Genomic DNA, 17,796 nt, shown 5'->3' with positions numbered 1-17,796 from the left:
TGAATCAGCTCTAATGAGGTGGATGAAACTGGAGCCGATTATACAGAGTGAAGTAAGCCAGAAAGAAAAACACCAATACAGTATACTAATGCATATATATGCAATTTAGAAAATAGTAACAATAACCCTGTATGTGAGACAGCAAAAGAGACACAGATGTATAGAACAGTCTTTTGGAATCTGTGGGAGAGGGCAAGGGTGGGATGGTTTAAGAGAATGGCATTGAAACATGTATATTATCATATGTGAAGCAAATCTCCAGTCCAGGTTTGATGCATGATACAGGGTGCTCGGGGCTGGTGCACTGGGATGACCCAGAGGGATGGGATGGGGAGGGAGGTGGGAGGGGGCGTTCAAGATGGGGAACACATGTACACCCATGGCAGAGTCATGTCAATGTATGGCAAAACCAATACAATATCGTAAAGTAATTAGCCTCCAACTAAAATAAATAAATTTATATTAAAAGAAAAAAAAAGCTCTGCTAACTCGGAGGTAGGATTCTACAGCGACTACAAGCATGGAATTTCGAATCATATGCTGTGTTGTGCTGTCCTTAGTTGCTCAGTCATGTCCAACTCTTTGTGACACCACGGACTGTAGCCCACCAGGCTCCTCTGTCCATGAGGATTCTCCAGGCAAGAATACTGGAGTGGGTGGCCATGCCCTCCTCCAGGGGATCTTCCCAACCCAGGGATCGAACCCAGGTCTCCCACACTGCAGGTGAATTCTTTACCATCTGAGCCACCAGGGAAGGCTAAGAATACTGGAGTGGGTAGCTTATCCCTTCTCCAGGGGATCTTCCCAACCCAGGGATCAAGCTCACATTTCCTGCATCTCCTGCATTGGCAGGCAGATCCTTTATTTGGGGCTAGGCTGGGTCTTCATGGCTGCACAAGGGCTTTCTGTAGTTGTGGCAAGTGAAGCCTACTCTTCATTTTGGTGCCCAGGCTTCTCACTGCAGTGGCTTCTCTCATCTTAGAGCATGGGCTCTAGGGCACATGGGCTGCAGTAGTCACAGCATGAGGGCTCACTTGCCCCATGACAAGTGGAATCTTCCCAGAGCAGGGATTAAACCTGTGCACCTTGCATTGACAGGAAGATTCTTAACCACTGGACCATCAGAGACATCCCCATTTCCTCTATTTCTATGTCATATGTTTCTACACAGTCAGCAGCTAACTTTGCTCAACCCCATGGATTTTATATGCTGCTTCTTCATGCCTCTAGCCCTTCTTCCTAAGTTTGTAAGAAGATGATTATTCTCTGATTGGGCTGAGATAGAGGCAAAAAGTCGGACACGACTGAGCAACTAACACTTTCACTACTCTTTTTTTTAACTAGGAAAATACAGACAATTGAGTTCATTTTGCTTCTTTTATGAAATTTTGGGTCATATCTGTGATGAAAAGTAAATAGAAAAAGGAACACATAACTAAAGAACAGAACCTAAGCATGTCCACCTGAATTATCTAGACAATTGTATTAATAATAGCAATTTATGTTCTGGCCTCTGTTGGTCAATTTAGCTGCCCCCTTGTCTCTTTCAGCCTGTGTGTGTGCTGGGTTGATGGCACTGGATTACAACAAGAATCTTGATGGCCTTCAAACCATTAGCAGAGTTCTCTGTTTTGCAAGCTGACATTAGGCAGAAAGCTAGCATGCCTTTGGGTTCATTGGTTCAATGGAATTTCTTACTAAAATATTTTGTATGACATTATCTTGTCACTACTTACGACAATTTGCCCAATGCCTTATATACTTTAAAAGCAACTGTGGGGGTGAGGGGAATAGACAGGCAGTACTCGTTTTATAACCAAGTGTTGTACTAATAATCATGTATGTATATATGTGTGGTATATAAAGAAATGCAAATGTATGTTCCTTGCCACTAAATTACTATTTTAGGGAGGTGCAGTGGAGCCAGAATAACAGACTGAGTTATACATTGATTTAGCTGGAGGCCGACCATCAAAGCCTCTGTTACTATAGAACAGATCCTGGGCTGAGATTAGAAGTTCTTTGTTTTATTAAAGGTAATGTATCTTTCAAGTTACAAATTGGGTGTGTTGTGGTACTTCCCAGCAGCTAAGACTCTGAGCTTCCAGTGCTCGAGGGTGTGGTTCGATTCCTGGGTAGGGAATCCCAGATGCCCTGGGGCTTAGCCAAAAAAAAAAACAAACAAACAAAAATTGGACATGTTACGTATACATCTGTGTGTATGTGTGTGTGTATGTGTGTGTGTATGTAAATCCTTCCCAGTGTCATAAATGTGAGGAGACGTCTAGAAATGCCTGGATGCTTGGAGGGAAATCATCTATCTTACAGTTCTATATATTTTTATATTGATGCTGAAGAAAGATAGCATTTGTTAGCTAAATAACTAAACTAAAAAGGACCAGGGAATTAAAAGTACAGATTACTTTGTATAAAATAAATAAGCTACAAAGATGTATTGTACAGCACAGAGAATATAGCCAATATTTTATAGTAACTATAAATGGAGTAGTTATTGACTCACTATGTTATACACCTGAAATTTATCTAATATTATACATCAACTATACCTCAATTAAAAAAAAAAAAGCACATGTCAAGCTATGTCACAAAGGAAAGTGAAGTGGCTCAGTCATGTCCGACTCTTTGCAACCCCATGAACTGTAGCCTATCACGCTTCTCCATCCATGGGATTTTCCAGGCAAGACTACTGGAGTGGGTTGCCATTTCCTTCTCCAGGGGGTCTTCCTGACCCAGGGATCAAACTTGGGTCTCCCGCATTGTAGGCAGACACTTTACTGTCTGAGCCACCAGGGAAGTCTTTCTTGGTGGTCCAATAATTAAAACTCTGCATTCCCAATGCAGGGCATTCAGTCGCTGGTTAGGGAACTAAGATCACTAATGCCAAAAAAAAAAAAAAAATTAGCTTAAAAAAATAATCAAATCAAATTAGTGTTTTGCCTTTTACAGCTTAAAAACTTGAAAGAGTTTTCTGTATCCAGGAAATAAAACCACAGAGGGAAAAAACAACGTGAAATAAGGAAATCCAAAAGTCAAAAGTGTTTGCTTCCTTTTCTCTCTGGGTCTGGGAGACAAGATGAAACAGCAAACTCTTTAAATAAATTGCTGCACAAGAAGGGGCAAGAAGCCTTTCGTAGAAGAATTTTCACAGGAGACTAAGAGGATCTTGTTGACTTTTGCAGTTATCAAAATAAATCTCACACAAAGCTCTTGGTATTAAGTTACTGTACTTAGTTTCTGCTCACAGAGGAAAGGCCTGCAGGTGTGGACCGGTGCCAATTGCAAAGCCTTCTTTGGAGGCCCTTCAGGCAAGATCCAGTCTCTGCCAGCTGTTGTCAGCATCTACCTTTTCTGTTGGTGCCTAAACCCAGCGGCTCTCAGAGCTTTCCCATGGATACAATCAATTGTCACCATGCCAATCGGTAGCTGAGAGGCAAAATCTGACGTACCTGTCCTTCCCCTCTAAGCAGACTTTTCAAACTCGATTTATCTGAAAAAGTTTTTGAGACAAACTTCTACATACCTCGGCTATATTTGCTAGAGTGCTCTTGCCCCATAAAGGCCAGAGGGAAATTTGGGTCCTTAAAAACCATATTAAGGGATTTCCCTGGTGGCTTAGTAGTGAAGAATCTACCTGCCAATGCAGTACACACAGGTTCGACCCCTAGTCTGGGAAGATCCCACATGCCATGCACCACAGCTCCTGAGCCTATGCTCTAGAGCCCCGGGGGAGTGATGTGCAGCTACTTGAGCCCGGAAGCCCATGTGCCTTAGAGCCTTCGCAGTGAGAAGCCTGAGCACCACCACTAGAGCAAGGCCTGAGCAGCGACAAAGACCCAGCTGTTGCTGTTGTTGTTTAGTGGCTAAGTGGTGTCCAACTCTGCGACCCCATGGACCACAGTGTGCCAGGCTTCCTTGTCATTTGCTATCTCTCAAAGTTTGCTCAGACTCATATCCATCAAGTCAGTGATGCCATCCAACCATTTCATCCTCTGACCTCCCCTTCTCCTCCTGCCTTCAATCTTTCCCAGCATCAGGGTCTTTTCCAAGGAGTCAGATCTTCACATCAGGTGACTGCGAGAACCCCACGAACAGTACAAAAAGACAAGAAGACCCAGTACAACCAATATATAAATAAAATTATTTTGAAAAACCATATTAATCCTGCCAAGTGAATAAGGACAACTAGAGCTGCCGTTTAATAAAGATTGTCAACTCACACACACAAAGAAAGAAAGCAGGAAAGGGTTATTTCATTTGAAAATACTGAAATCAGCATGCACCCAGGTCTGGATCTAGATCCAGTCTTTCCTGCCTCAGAGAGGAGGTACCTAGGAAAGCCACAGGGAGCCTTCAGAGCCGAGGAGGACAGACAGGCCCCTTAGAGGGGGGTGCTCTGTCCTTCCAGCCCCAGAGTTGGGAAGAGGCTTCCCGGAGAAGGCCCAGCCTGCTGAGGTGTAGTTGGACACTGGCACGCTGAGGTGTTGACATCCAGAAGCCCAGTACCTCACTCGCCTTCACAAAACTCTGACCAGGGCTTGGGTGAGGCTGATGTCTGTGTGGATGCCCCACCCAGCCCCCAGCCTCAGTGCTTCCCTGGTCTCTTAAAATCTTCATTAACTTCATCTGGGCCACACTCAGCATCCCCCATTCACAACCACACTCTGACTCAGTCCTCCCGTCTACCCGGTACACTTGGAGTGGCAAACCTCCAAGCTGCTGGCCTTCGGCAGTCTTAGGTCTGAGCTTGGGCAGACCAGCTGGAGGAGAGGACAGAGCCTCTCTCTCTCACACACGTTGCTCGAGGCTGCAGGGCTCCCGTCAGCACACTCCACTGTGGTTATCACCCGCCCCCGAGTTCCCCTGCGTTCCTGTCTAAGTCCCAAGAAGCAATAAACAGTGGTGTCACCTGCCACATAGCTGCTGCCTGGTTCGGCCTGCCTGATTCTAAGCCAGAGTCAGAGACAGCGAGAGTCTGCCCAGCCACCTCCTCCCGGCATATCCGCACTTCACTACCTGCCTGGCCACCCTCTCCCTTTGGCTTAGCCACGCCCCTGTGGCCATAGGGAGGGGTCATAATGACCCTTCCCTTGCAACCATATGAGTGGGGGTGGGAGGGAAGTTTCCCAAAGAAAGGGGGTGTCAGGCCCCAAACCCATTGGAACTCAAGTCTCCTGGCCAGCCTGCCAAAATTGTGTGTGATCAGTATTCTGAGACCTAGGACCAGGAGTGGAGAAGGGGGTCATAGGACTGCTCCAAGGATGGCACTGATTTCCAGCTCAGGAGGATGTCAGATTCTGTGCTTCAGGCTCTTAACTATGATGTTTCCTGTTTGGGTATCAGGTGCCTCAGTCCGGAACCCTGAAGCTGTCCCACCTGCGGGAAGGAACATACACCTTTCAGTTGACAGTGATGGACACTGCTGGACAGAGGAGCTCCGACAACATCTCAGTGACTGTGCTTCCCATGGCCTTCTCCACAGGAGGTGAGAAGAAAGCCCTTCCCTCACATTCACGGTGGCCAACAGAGGCCAGGCTGTGGATGGAAGGGTGGTATTAAACTGGCATTTTAGGGGCTTCCCTGGCGTCCAGTGGTTGAGGCTTCATCTTCCAGGGCAGGGATTGCAGGTTCCATCCCTGGCCAGGGAGCTAAGATGCCCACATGCCTTGAGGGCAAAACACCAAAACACAGAACAGAAGCGAGGGCTTCCCTGGTGGCTCAGTGGTAAAGAATCCATCTGCCAATGCAGGGGGCACAGGTTCTATCCCTGGTCCAGGAAGATTCCCACACACGGCGGAGCAACTAAATTGTACCCAGAAGCCACATCTACCGAGCACACGTGCAGCAACTACTGCAGCCTGCAGGCCCCAGAGTCCGTGCTCTGCAACAAGGGCGGCCACTGCGACGAGGAGCCCTCACACCAGAGCTAGAGAAAAAGCCCGAGCGGCATTGAAGACCCGGCCCAGTCAAAAATAAATAAATAAAATTATTTTAAAAAACCAGAAGCAATATTGTAACAAATTCAAAAAAAAAAAAACTTTAAAAATGGTCCACATTTTTTAAAAAATTGCCATTTTATATCCTAGCTGGGCAATATAATGGGCCCTTCCATTTTATTTTTGGCTGTTGCTGAATGGGAAAATCTTAACTAAAAATATGATTACAAAACTAGGCTCCACTATATTTCATGTTAAGTGATACTGCTGGAGTAGGGCGGGAGTAGAGTGGAGCACTTTACACTCCAGGGGATGACAATAGGCTATGTGAGTCACAGGGCCTTAGAGATGCCCCATCTTTCCTTGACTCAGTTTCGTAAAAGACATCTGGGTTTCCCAGGAGAAGGTGGGGACCACCCTTGTATTTAAAGGAGGGTGGGCTAGTTGATACAATGTTCCAAGAACGCAGCTAAGAGGTAGATTTAAAACAAATTAAAACATATACAGTGCACATGTCAATTTAAAAGGACTGATGAAAACTTTTCATGGACACTTTACACAGAAGCACAGATACATTGATAATATAGCTCGACGTATATATAATGGTTCCCACATTCTGTTGCTCACTGTAAACTCATTTCTCTCATTTATCTGTTTCTTGCTTTCCCAAACATCTACAGTTCTAAGATTAGCTCATTAAGTTAAAAAAAATGTAAATGGAACTTGGCAGCACTAAAGCTATAGAGGTATTGCAGAGATCGTGTGTGTGTGTCTAGAGTCCTGTCACTGTTGGGGGATACTTTCTCAGCATCTGCTGTGAATGGCAACTGTGTGCAAGGAGGCGAGCATGGGTGCTGAGTTCCACAGACCTGATCCCCAGCCCTGATTAGTGACCCTTCACTAACCCTGGCTCTAGCAAACTTGTAGCCTATCTCCTATATCCTTGATTCCTCCATATTTGGATCACAATCAAGCGAGCAGTGGGGAGAAAGAATAAAATGACTGGATTTGCTTGTACTTTGGCTGACCTTGTCTTCCACCAAAGACAAGGGTCAGTGTGCATGTTAGAAATGAAGGAAGGAGACTTTAGAATTCTAAGAACTCTGCCACCTTGGTAATGTGCCTTCCACAAAGATCCAGTGCTAGCAAGATACAGACACTAGCAACATTCAAGATTAGGTCGGCTGGCTTTCCTTGTGATCTGGCAGTTAAAAAGCCACCTGCCAATGCAAGGGACACGGGTTTGATCCCTGGTCCAGGAAGGCTGCACATGCCTCAGAGTAACTAAGCCCTGCCATACGCCACAACTACTGAAGCCCGCGTGCCCTAGAGCCCATGCTGGGCGTCAAGAGAAGCCACCACAGTGAGAAGCCCTCACACCCAACTGAAGAGTAGCCCCCCTTCTCTGTAACTAGAGAAAGACTGAGCATAGCAACAGAGACCTAGTGCAGCCCAAAATAAACAAGTAAATCTTAAAAAAAAAAATCACGTTGGCTCACTCCTGTTCAACCACGGTTCAATTTGACCTGGAGGAAGGAAGGGTGGCTGCAAATAGTATCCCCAACTCCAGTCCAGTAGAGGATTGTGAGTCGGCGATGGAGAATGAGCCAGCCAGCATCCCAGTCTGTATTGGAGCAAGGCCTTGTTTGTGGATTTACTGCAGCTATACAGAAGAGCCAGTTACCTAGAACAAACCTGGCAATGCTGACTGTGCACTGGGGCAGGAAGTAGGGTAGGTGGCGAGTACAAAACAATGGCATCCAGTCCAGCTGAGGTCACAGCCAGTGGGGAGGTGCTGAGCTCGGAGGGCTGTGCTCCTGGGAACAGGGCTCCCCAGCCAGGGACCAAAGTGCTCCTGGGCAGCTGTCAGCCCTACAGAAATCAGCAAAGGGAAAAATGGCCTGAGCTGATGGAGGCAAAGGGCTGACATCAACCAGCTACTTGTTGCTTTGATTTATTTACCCTGGTCATTCTTCTGGGCTCCCAAGGCAACTAGAGAGCAGCCAAGTTGCCAGTTGTACATTTCTGGCCTTTCTCAAGATGACAAAAGTGTATTTGAAGCTGCAGAGGGTGATATGATTCACCTCTTTTTACTGAAAGGCCAGGCAGGTGAAATAGGCTTTATGTAGGGCTTCCCTGGTGGTTCAGATGGTAAAAAAAAAAAAAAAAATCTGACTGCAATGTGGGGGACCAGGGTTTGATCCCTGGGTTGGGAAGATCCCCTGGAGAAGGGAATGGCAACCCACTTGAGTCTTACTGCCAGGATAACCCCATGGACAGAGGAGCCAGGTGGGCTACAGCCCAGGGGAATCACAAAGAGTCTGACCCAACTGAGCAACTTTGAGAGATAGAGATCTTATGTATGTAACTTTATACAGAAAATAAAAAGAATTCTGTTGTGTTAACTGTCTTCTGGAATCACCCACTGGTTAGATTGGAATAACAAACTGAATTAAAGTTAATAAGATACCACATGCTGCTGCTGCTGCTGCTGTTTAGTCACTAAGTCGTATCTGACTCTGCAAACCCCTGGATTATAGCCCAGAACAGGCTCCTCTGTTCATGGGATTCTCCAGGCAAAAATACAGGAGTGGGTTGCCATTCCCTTCTCCAGGGGGATCTTCCCGACCCAGGGTTCAAACCTGAGTCTCCTGCATTGGCAGGTGGATTCTTTACCACCAAGTCACCTGGGAAGCTATAGGACACCACATAGAGACGCTGAAAATGAGAGACGGGGATTGAGAAGGCTTCTGTCCCCTTCATTGTATACATAGATCTGCAGCTAGCTTGCTTTCTGGTAATCAAAGATGGCAAATTCTGTAGTAAACAGGCAAGCACATACCCTTGTTTCTATGATTTGGATATAGAGGCCATATATTTTCAAGCTTTGCAAAAAATAATCTAGTCAAAATGAATAAAAATCAAGCGACAATCTACTCAGAGAGCAAGCCAACAGACACTTCCAAGATAACCCAGTTATGTGGTCTCCATATAGAATCCCCCACAGACAGTCAAGACATTTTTTAAGATGTAAAAGAACATATCAGTACTTATATTTGTATTCATTTTTAATCTTCTTTACATTTTCAGTCTATTTTATGACATGTATTAAAATAAAATATGTTACTACGGTGGCACATGCGTATGATTTATAGATGGGAGATATAGATAGTCAAAAAAAGTCCGGAGACCACAGATCCAGAAATACATGGATAAATTGTTCATGTGGATCTGTCTCCATAGTTACCAGGGAGTCAGGGGGCACAGGTTTGATCCCTGGTCGGGTAGCTAAGATCCCACATACCTCGGGGCCAAAACACTAAAACAGAAAACAGAAACAATATTGTAAAAATTCAATAAAGACTTTAAAAATGGTACACTTAAAAAAAAAAAAAAACGAGTATCTCTGATAAAATAGGGTGAGCCAGCCAAGTGCTGTGCAGAGGGTGAACCCGTGTTAGGGGGCCTGCTGAGGATCTGATGGGTGAACAAATGAATGCAGAGAGAGTCACCTGAAGGAGGAAACTCAGAGCTGGATGGGGAAGCCCATAGTTGCTGCTGCTCTGTTCCCAGCTCTTTAGCACTGTTGGCTTAGAGAAGGACTCTAAGACGAAAAGCCCATGGTGATTCCTGAGAGTTCAGTCAGGAGGGTCAGGAAGGAACCCCCTAACCTTTCCAGAACCTACTGCTGCCGCACAGACTGTTAGGTGTCCCCTCATTACTTGCATCTCCTTACCCAAAGGCATTCCATCATACACACGGTCTCGGTTAATCCTGACACGGTGGAAGCCCTTTCCTTTCCTGCACTCCTGTGACTTGAGACTTATTTACATACAGGATGCTCGAGTGTCTGCTCACGCTACCACTTCTTTTGTGATGATGGCTGTTGCATTGACATCACGTTGGCTTGCGACGGAGTGGAGCAGTGTCCTGACGGGTCTGATGAAGCTTTCTGTCAAAATCGTGAGTCACCTGCATCACGTTTGGGGGTAGAAGGGATGTCTGTATTCTGACAGCAAAGGCACACTCGGCAGTGTTCTTTTTCTGCTGGTTTCCGTGTAAGTCCACGTGAACAAGCTATGCCTTAAATTCAATGGACATTTCCTGTAAATCTTTAATGCAAATTATAACTGTCAAATTTTTGTATTATTAACATTTTACGAGATAGCTTTCAATTTTCTAAGAGTCTTCCCCATCCTAAAAAGGCTGTTTAGCATACGCTTTTAAAAAAACTAAAATGAGTTAATGTTTTGTTTTGATAGATTTTTTAGAAAAGTTATGACATTAGGGTGTCACTAGGTCAGAGCTGTAAATCAGTCTTGTGAATCTGAGCAAACTCAGGGTGATAATGAAGGACAGGGAAGCCTGGCATATTGCAGCTCATAGGGACATAAGTCAGACATGATTTAGCAACTGAACAACAACAATGTGTACATAAACACCGCAAGAAAGGAAGACGGGCTGTGAAAAGTTGACTGAAGAACTGAAAGTACTTGAATGAAGAACTTGAGGAAGGGAGACTTATCTCAGAACTTTAGGCTGAAGTGTATCTTTGTCTATTTCTTTATGAGAATTTTCAGAAAGCTAATTCTTAAAAGAGAACTGATTACTTATTTGGAAACAAGAGCTAGTGGTTTGCTATGAGGCTCTGAAATATCTTAGATGATATGCTTTAAATCTGTTGCAAATGTTGTGGTTTTAGGTAAAGGTCAGGGGAGACACCTAACTGATAGCAGTTCTCTCACTCTCAGCGAGCGTTAACCGAAAGATGGTGACCCACACAACCACGGCACAGCCTAGAGCCACGGGACCAAGCACAGATGCAGGCCAGAGTGCGTCGCTAGAAAAGTCTGAGGAAGCTACCACCCCAAAACAGCCATCTGAATTATCAACCTCAGAGAAGAGTAATCATTCCACCTTTTGGGGACCAGAAAGTCGCATTGATCTTGAGATGCCAGGTAAGGACTTGAAGCCAGTTTTCTCAAGGAGTCTCATTTTCTAGGACACTTGGCTCAAAGTAAGCTTCTATTTGAAGAGTGTTAAGGACATACCTTAAAAGAAAGGACAGACTTAAAGCAAATGATTTGGCGAAAAAGAAAAAAACCTGATATTTTTGCTGATTATTTATAGCAAGGAACACCTATTAAATACATTCACACATATGTACATATAATGAGGAGATCAAACAAGTCAGTCCTAAAGGAAATCAACCCTGACTATTCATTGGAAGGACTGATGCTAAAGCCGAAGCTCCAATACTTTTGCCACCTGATGTGAGGAGCTGACTCCTTGGAAAAGACCCTGATGCTGGGAAAGATTGAGTGCAGGAGGAAAAGGGGACAACAGAGGACGAGATGGTTGAATGACATCACTGACTCAATAGACATGAGTTTGAGCAAACCTCGGGAGATAATGAAGGACAGGGAAGCCTGGCTTCCATTCATGGGGTTGCAAAGAATCAAACACGACTTAGCAATGGAGTAAAATACATACTCCAGAGGTATCAATACATTTATTGTTAATAAGGTGGAGTTTAAAAGTTTTAACACCTATGTTAAAGGAAACTAATGCCCTAAGTGCTAAATTTTAGGTTATTGTGAGGTGAAACAGTATAGCCCCTACATGTTTATGTAAATCCTCTTCACACTAAGCAAGTGAATGTAAAGAAAATAATGTGCTATGTTGAAAAAGTAGCATGTGCTAGCAATTCAGTTTCATGCCTCCAATTTAACTAAATCTATCATCTTTTTTTAAAAGATCGCTAATAATGTTTTAAAATACATTCATACTCCTAAAGCATTACAGGATTCTCTTAAAAATTTTTTTACACTTTTATATTTGAATAGTTATATGACATAGGAGAGAGAAATATAGATGATCACATTTCTGTATGCTTTTGTGAATGTCTTTCAGAACTCAAACTCTGCATACATTTTACCAAAATCTGTTCTTCTGTCGTTGCTAAGTCATGTCTGATTCTTTTGTGACCCCATGGACTGTAGCCTGCCATGCTTTTTTGTCCATGGGATTTCCCAGGCACGAATATTGGAGTGGGTTGTCATTTCCTTCTCCAGGGGATCTTCCAAGCCCAGGGATCAAACCTGTGTCTCCTGCATTGGCAGGCAGATTATATACCACTGAGTCACCAAGGAAGCCCAGAAAGGGACAAACCAAGGACTGAGCTTCAAACTGAGGGCAGGGTTAACACCACAACTGACCAGAGTAGGTTGCATGGAGAAAAAAGTAAGTAGAAAAGGCCTTTGTGCACGTGCGTGCTAAGTCACTTCAGTGGTGTCCAACTCTTTGTGACCCTATGGACTGTAGCCCACCAGGCTCTTCTGTCCATGGGGTTCTCCAGGCAAGAATACTGGGTTGCCATGCCCTCCTCCAGGGGATCTTTCTGACCCAGGGATCAAACCAGTGTCTCTAACTTCTCCTGCATTGGCAGGTGGGTTCTTTACCACTTAGCACCACCTGGGAAGCCCACAGCAAAGGTCTTTGTGTAAGGCAGATCGCATTGTCTTTTAGCAGGTTGGCCAGGATCTGGACTAGAGGGTGTTGGGTGGGCTTGCTTCTGCTCCTGAGGGCCAAAGGCTAGTGATGCTAGCAGCGCAGTGGGGATCGCACTCCTGGCAGGGCTCCTGTCGCCTGAGTGCCAAACAGCCCCCACACATCAGCTTTCCCAGCCGTTTCCTTTATAACCTTCCCAAAGACCTGGTGACTGATGGAAAGACAGAAAGCACCCAGCACCTTGATCATCAGACCCCCTGTTAGTACACCCTTCACATTTAAGTAAGAAACAATATCAAGGGCCTGCCTGTCTCCTTTCTCTTCCACACTGGTCCATTATCTTTTCTCAATCAGACAAGAGGCCGAACTGCACAGACAAAATATTACCAAAATAGTCTCTCACTATTTCAGAAACTTCTTTATGAAACTATTTTGTTCATTATAGAAGATCCAGAAGATGCAAATAATGAAAACGGAAATAACTTAAAATACCACCCTTTTATTGACATTAACTTCTAATATTTCCTTCTAATCTACTTTGTAAATTTATCTACAAAGTTATCTACTTTGTAAATTTTAAAGTGCTTTGATACAAATATATCTACAAAATACCCTACAAAAGATTTTAAAAACAAAACAAAAAAAGCAAAACCTTGGTCATACCACAGATATCTTTGTTCCCCAAATAGGGATTGAACCCACAGCCTCTGCACTGGAAGGGCAGAATCTTAATAACTAAACCATTAGGCAAGTGCCCTTCAGAGACCTGCTTTATCTATTCCTTGCTGGTACTGCCACCTAATGGGAGAACTTTGTCACTTCATACAAGGCTTGGACTTTGTCTTAATCCATTTTCTCCATATGAAATGTTTATATGGAGAAGAGAGCTACCTAAGAAGCAGAGTCGGGGCGGGGTGGGGGGGGGGGGGGGAGCAGGTGTCTTTGGCAGCAGGGATGAAGTTGACCGACCGAACGAAGTTCTCAGAGGCCACGGCAGGTGAACTCCTGCTCTGTCACTTTCTTGGAGAGGCATGTGTGAACGTGAATGAATTAGCTGAAAACAGAGTGGAGACCCAAGGCCCTCCTTCCTGAGGTCCAGTCCCGGCTCTGTGTTTAGAACCCCGAGGACTTGCTTCATGTCTCTGAGCCTCAGTTTCCTCATTGGTTAATATGGGTTTCAGTGATAACCCCGAAGGCTCTGTCTAGCCTGGTGTCTGTTTCAGGGAAGAGAAATTACCGTAAACTCATGCAGGCCTCCATAAGCCCTAATGCATGCTAGATCCTGCTCTGTGATCCCAGTTCTGCCTCCTGTGGGAGCGGGGGATGGGGGACGGGTGGGGGTGGAGGAAGACAGCTTCAGAATCATTTTGCAAGTAATGCTCCAGGCTGCCACCATTGGTGAATGGGAGTTGACACCCAATCTGAAATATATTTTTAGCTCTCCTTATTTGGGGGGTGAGGGGGGGGTCATTCATCCCATGACTCAGCGGCGCAGGGGATCTTTTTATCCAACCAGGGATGGAACCAGTGCCCCCTGCAGTGGAGTGCAAAGTCCTACCCACTGGACTACCTGCATCTCTATTTTTTTCTTTTTAATAATAAACCTTTGACTTGGGCTGTGAAGGTGTAAAGAATGGAGTTTCATAGATGCAGCGAGATAATACAGTTATTATTTCTACTACATATTATTTTTCCTAATCACTAAAGTAAAATGTATTTACTGTAGAAAATTTGGAAAATACAGAAAACTATGAAGAAGTAAAATTATCTAGCAAAACTCACCACTAACAATTTGTTGCATTTTCTCCCAGTTCAGTTCAGTTCAGTCACTCATGTTCGATTCTTTGCAACCCCATGGACTGCAGCATGCCAGGCTTCCCTGTCCATCACCAACTCTCAGAGCTTGCTCAGATCCATGTCCATTGAGTCTGTGATGCCATCCAACCATCTCATCCTCTATTATCCCCTTCTCCTCCAGACTTCAATCTTTCCCAGCATCAGGGTCTTTTCCAATGAGTTAATTCTTTGAATCAGGCGGCCTAAGTATTGGAGCTTCAGCTTCAGCATCAGTCCTTCCAATGAAAATTCATAACCGATTTCCTTTAGGATGGACTAGTTGGACCTCCTTGCAGTCCAAGGGACTGTCAAGAGTCTTCTCCAACACCACAGTTCAAAAGCATCAATTCTTCAGCGCTCAACTTTCTTTATAGTGCAACTCTCACATCCATACATGACCACTGCAAAAACCATAGCTTTGACTAGACTGACCTTTGTTGGCAAAGTAATGTCTCTCCTTTTTAATATGCTGTCTAGGTTGGTCATAGCTTTTCTTCCAAGGATCAAGGGTCTTTTAATTTAATGGCTGCAGTCAGCATCTGCAGTGATTTTGGGACCCCCCAAAAATAAAGTTTCTCACTGTTTTCATTGTTTCCTCATCTATTTGCCATGAAATGATGGGACCGGGTGGCATGATACTGGTTGTTTAACGCTGAGTTTTAAGCCAGCTTTTTCACTCTCCTCTTTCACTTTCATCAAGAGGCTCTTTAATTTTTCTTTGCTTTTTGCCATAAGGGTGGTGTCATCTGCATATCTGAGGTTATTGATTTCTCCCAGCAGTCTTGATTCCAACTTGTGCTTTGTCCAGCCCGGCATTTCACGTGATGTATTCTGCATATAAGTCAAATAAGCAGGGTGACAATATACAGACTTGACATACTCCTTTCCCTATTTGGAACCAGTCTGTTGTTCCATGTCCAGTTCTAACTGTTGATTCTTGACCTGCATACAGATTTCTCAGGAGGCATGTCAGGTGGTCTGGTATTCCCATCTCTTAAAGAATTTTCCACAGTTTTTTGTGATCCACAACAAAATGTATATACAGACACATGTACATTTATTCACTTATAACAAAATTAGGATGTTATTTTACAAAACATTTTTCTCACTTATGAATATTTTCATGTTATTAAATGTCCATCAAAATCACAAAATTATTACATCCAGGGTAGAAATTCCCTGGTGGTCCAGTGGTTAGGCACAAGTTCAGTCCCTGGTCTGGGTACTAAGACAGCCAAAATATTTTTTTTTAAGTCCAGAGTAAAGAAAATGGGAAGAAAAGAACAGAGCCTTGAAAGTGTTAGAAAGGGCCTCCCACAATGTGTGGTTTCTGTTTGGACAGCAGCCCCCATTTCCTTCCTCTTCCATCACCCTGAACCACCAGACTGGAATCCACAGCCTCTGACTTCTGTGATTTGAAATTATGTTATACTCAGCATAATACAAATAGGTTTAAAAATGCATTGTTGGGGACTTTTCCTGGTGATGCCGTGGATAAGAATCCACCTGCCAGCACAGGAGACATGGGTTCGATCCCTATTCTGGAGAGATCCCACATGCCGCAGAGCAACTAAGCCTCTGAGCCACAACCACTGAACCTACTCACCTTAAAGACCAAGAGCCACAACTACTGAAGCACGCCTGCCTAGAGCCTGTGCTCCACCACAAGAGAAGCCACTGCAGTGAGAAGCCCACACACCACAACAAAAAGCAGCCCCCACTCGCCACACCAGAGAAAGCCTGCACAAAGTGATGAGGACCCAACCCAGTCATTAAAAAAACTTTAATGCATCATGGTTTGTGACCTATACCAGTGTTTCACAAGGATCATCAGCTAGTACAGTAAATATAGACAAGCTGATTTTTCTGCTCCCTCCTTCCCACACAGGCTTGGGAGGATAAATAAGACTTAACCCACTGAAGACGTGCTAAAGAGATACGAAGATTAATACTAATGATGTAGTATAGAAATTAATGAGATGAAGTTTTTTAATCTACCACATTGGCAAAGGTAAAAACATAACAATAATAATAATAATATTTATAAGTGTATAGAGAAGTATCTCACCTACTTTTGTTGGGATTCAAATTAGTACAGTCTTCCAGAGGGCAGTTTCTGAAGCCTTGTATGTATACCTTGATCCAGTTAGCCTGCTGTTAGGAATTTATGCCAAGCATGTTGCTAAGGATGAAGCTAAGGGTGTGGGCGAATATTCAGTCCCACCGGTGAACGCATGCTCTGTACTCTCAGAGCCACAGCAGGGCTGGCATTTGCTCGTGACGCAGAGGCACAATGGCTGGATTGTTTCTGGGGTGGTTGCAGCTGTAAGGCCTGTTCTCTGTGTGGTCCAAGTAGTCTGTTAACAAGGCAGTCCTCTTGTGTGGACCCAGCTGAAGGAAAGACATCTGGTTTCCAGTTCTGCAGATCAGCTAGAAAAATGGTCGGGTATCCCCATTCACACTGAATCTGGGTTGTTTTTTCTTTTTAATAATTAAATCTTTTATTCCATGCTCTAACAACCTTCTTCCATTTGCTGACTACTCTAATAACTTTTTAATTGGAGAATAATTGCTTTACAATATTCTGCTGGTTTCTGCCATACATCAACATGAATCAGCCGCGGGTACACATATGTCCCCTCCCTCCTGAGCCTCCCTCCTGACTCTGAATCTGGATTTCTTTTTTAAACTAGAATACATGTTCATCCCAGCATGTTAGCCACATTTTTTAAGGATCCGGATTAAAGCATGGACTTAGGAGAATGCACAACTTCTGTATGGATGTGAGGGGGTTTGCCTGTACTTTCTCGAATTCCCATGCTAAATATGCCAAAGCCTCGCTGTTGGACTTATCTCTGGAGGTAACGAGTGAGCAACTTCGATCTTTGGATTATCATGGGAAGTATTTTATTCAGAGAGGACATTCTCACAAAGGATATTTAAAGGGTTTCTTTTCTTTTTTTGTTTTCACATGCCCCATATTTCATGTTTTCATTCTGAATAGTCTATTGTCTTCCTGCGTGGTGGTGGGAATCAACTGGATTCTCAAATGAATGGAAGACTTAGTTAAAGAAATGTACTTGTCGCAAATGAAGATAATCAGATGGCTATTTCCACAAACTTATTTTGAAAGGAGTAGGTCCTCTTTCATTGACCTAACTTCTTTGGAAAATATCATCTAATGAGCTATAATCAGCAGACGCCTTTAAATATACTCAAGTATTCTGGTACATTCTTTGGCATTGCCTTTCTTTGGGATTGGAATGAAAACTGACCTTTTCCAGTTCTGTGGCCACTGCTGAGTTTTCCAATTTGCTGGCGTATTGAGTGCAGTAATTTGACAGCATCATCTTTTAGGATTTGAAATAGCTCAACTGGAATTTCATCACCTCCACTAGCTTTGTTTGTAGTGATGCTTTCTAAGGCCCACTTGACTTCACATTCCAGGATGTCTGGCTCTAGGTGAATGATCACACCATCGTGGTTATCATGAAGA

General features: G+C 44.0%; 1 protein-coding gene across 3 annotated transcripts in view; it reads left to right on the top strand.

Moving 5' to 3' along the window:
• Positions 1–17,796, top strand: part of LRP11 (LDL receptor related protein 11) — an 82,019-nt gene that overhangs the window by 23,801 nt on the left and 40,422 nt on the right. For all 3 annotated transcript variants that reach the window (XM_042253592.1, XM_042253593.2, XM_027972546.2), the window contains exons 3-5: positions 5,362–5,503; positions 9,792–9,917; positions 10,706–10,912. In XM_042253592.1, coding sequence (XP_042109526.1) covers positions 5,362–5,503; positions 9,792–9,917; positions 10,706–10,912 — 475 coding nt within the window. The remainder of the gene's footprint in view (positions 1–5,361; positions 5,504–9,791; positions 9,918–10,705; positions 10,913–17,796) is intronic.

This window comes from Ovis aries, chromosome 8, assembly GCF_016772045.2.
Source record: "Ovis aries strain OAR_USU_Benz2616 breed Rambouillet chromosome 8, ARS-UI_Ramb_v3.0, whole genome shotgun sequence".
Classification (NCBI taxonomy): domain Eukaryota; kingdom Metazoa; phylum Chordata; class Mammalia; order Artiodactyla; family Bovidae; genus Ovis; species Ovis aries.
Note: the sequence above shows the minus strand (reverse complement) of the source record. Positions and strands in the feature narration are given on the sequence as shown.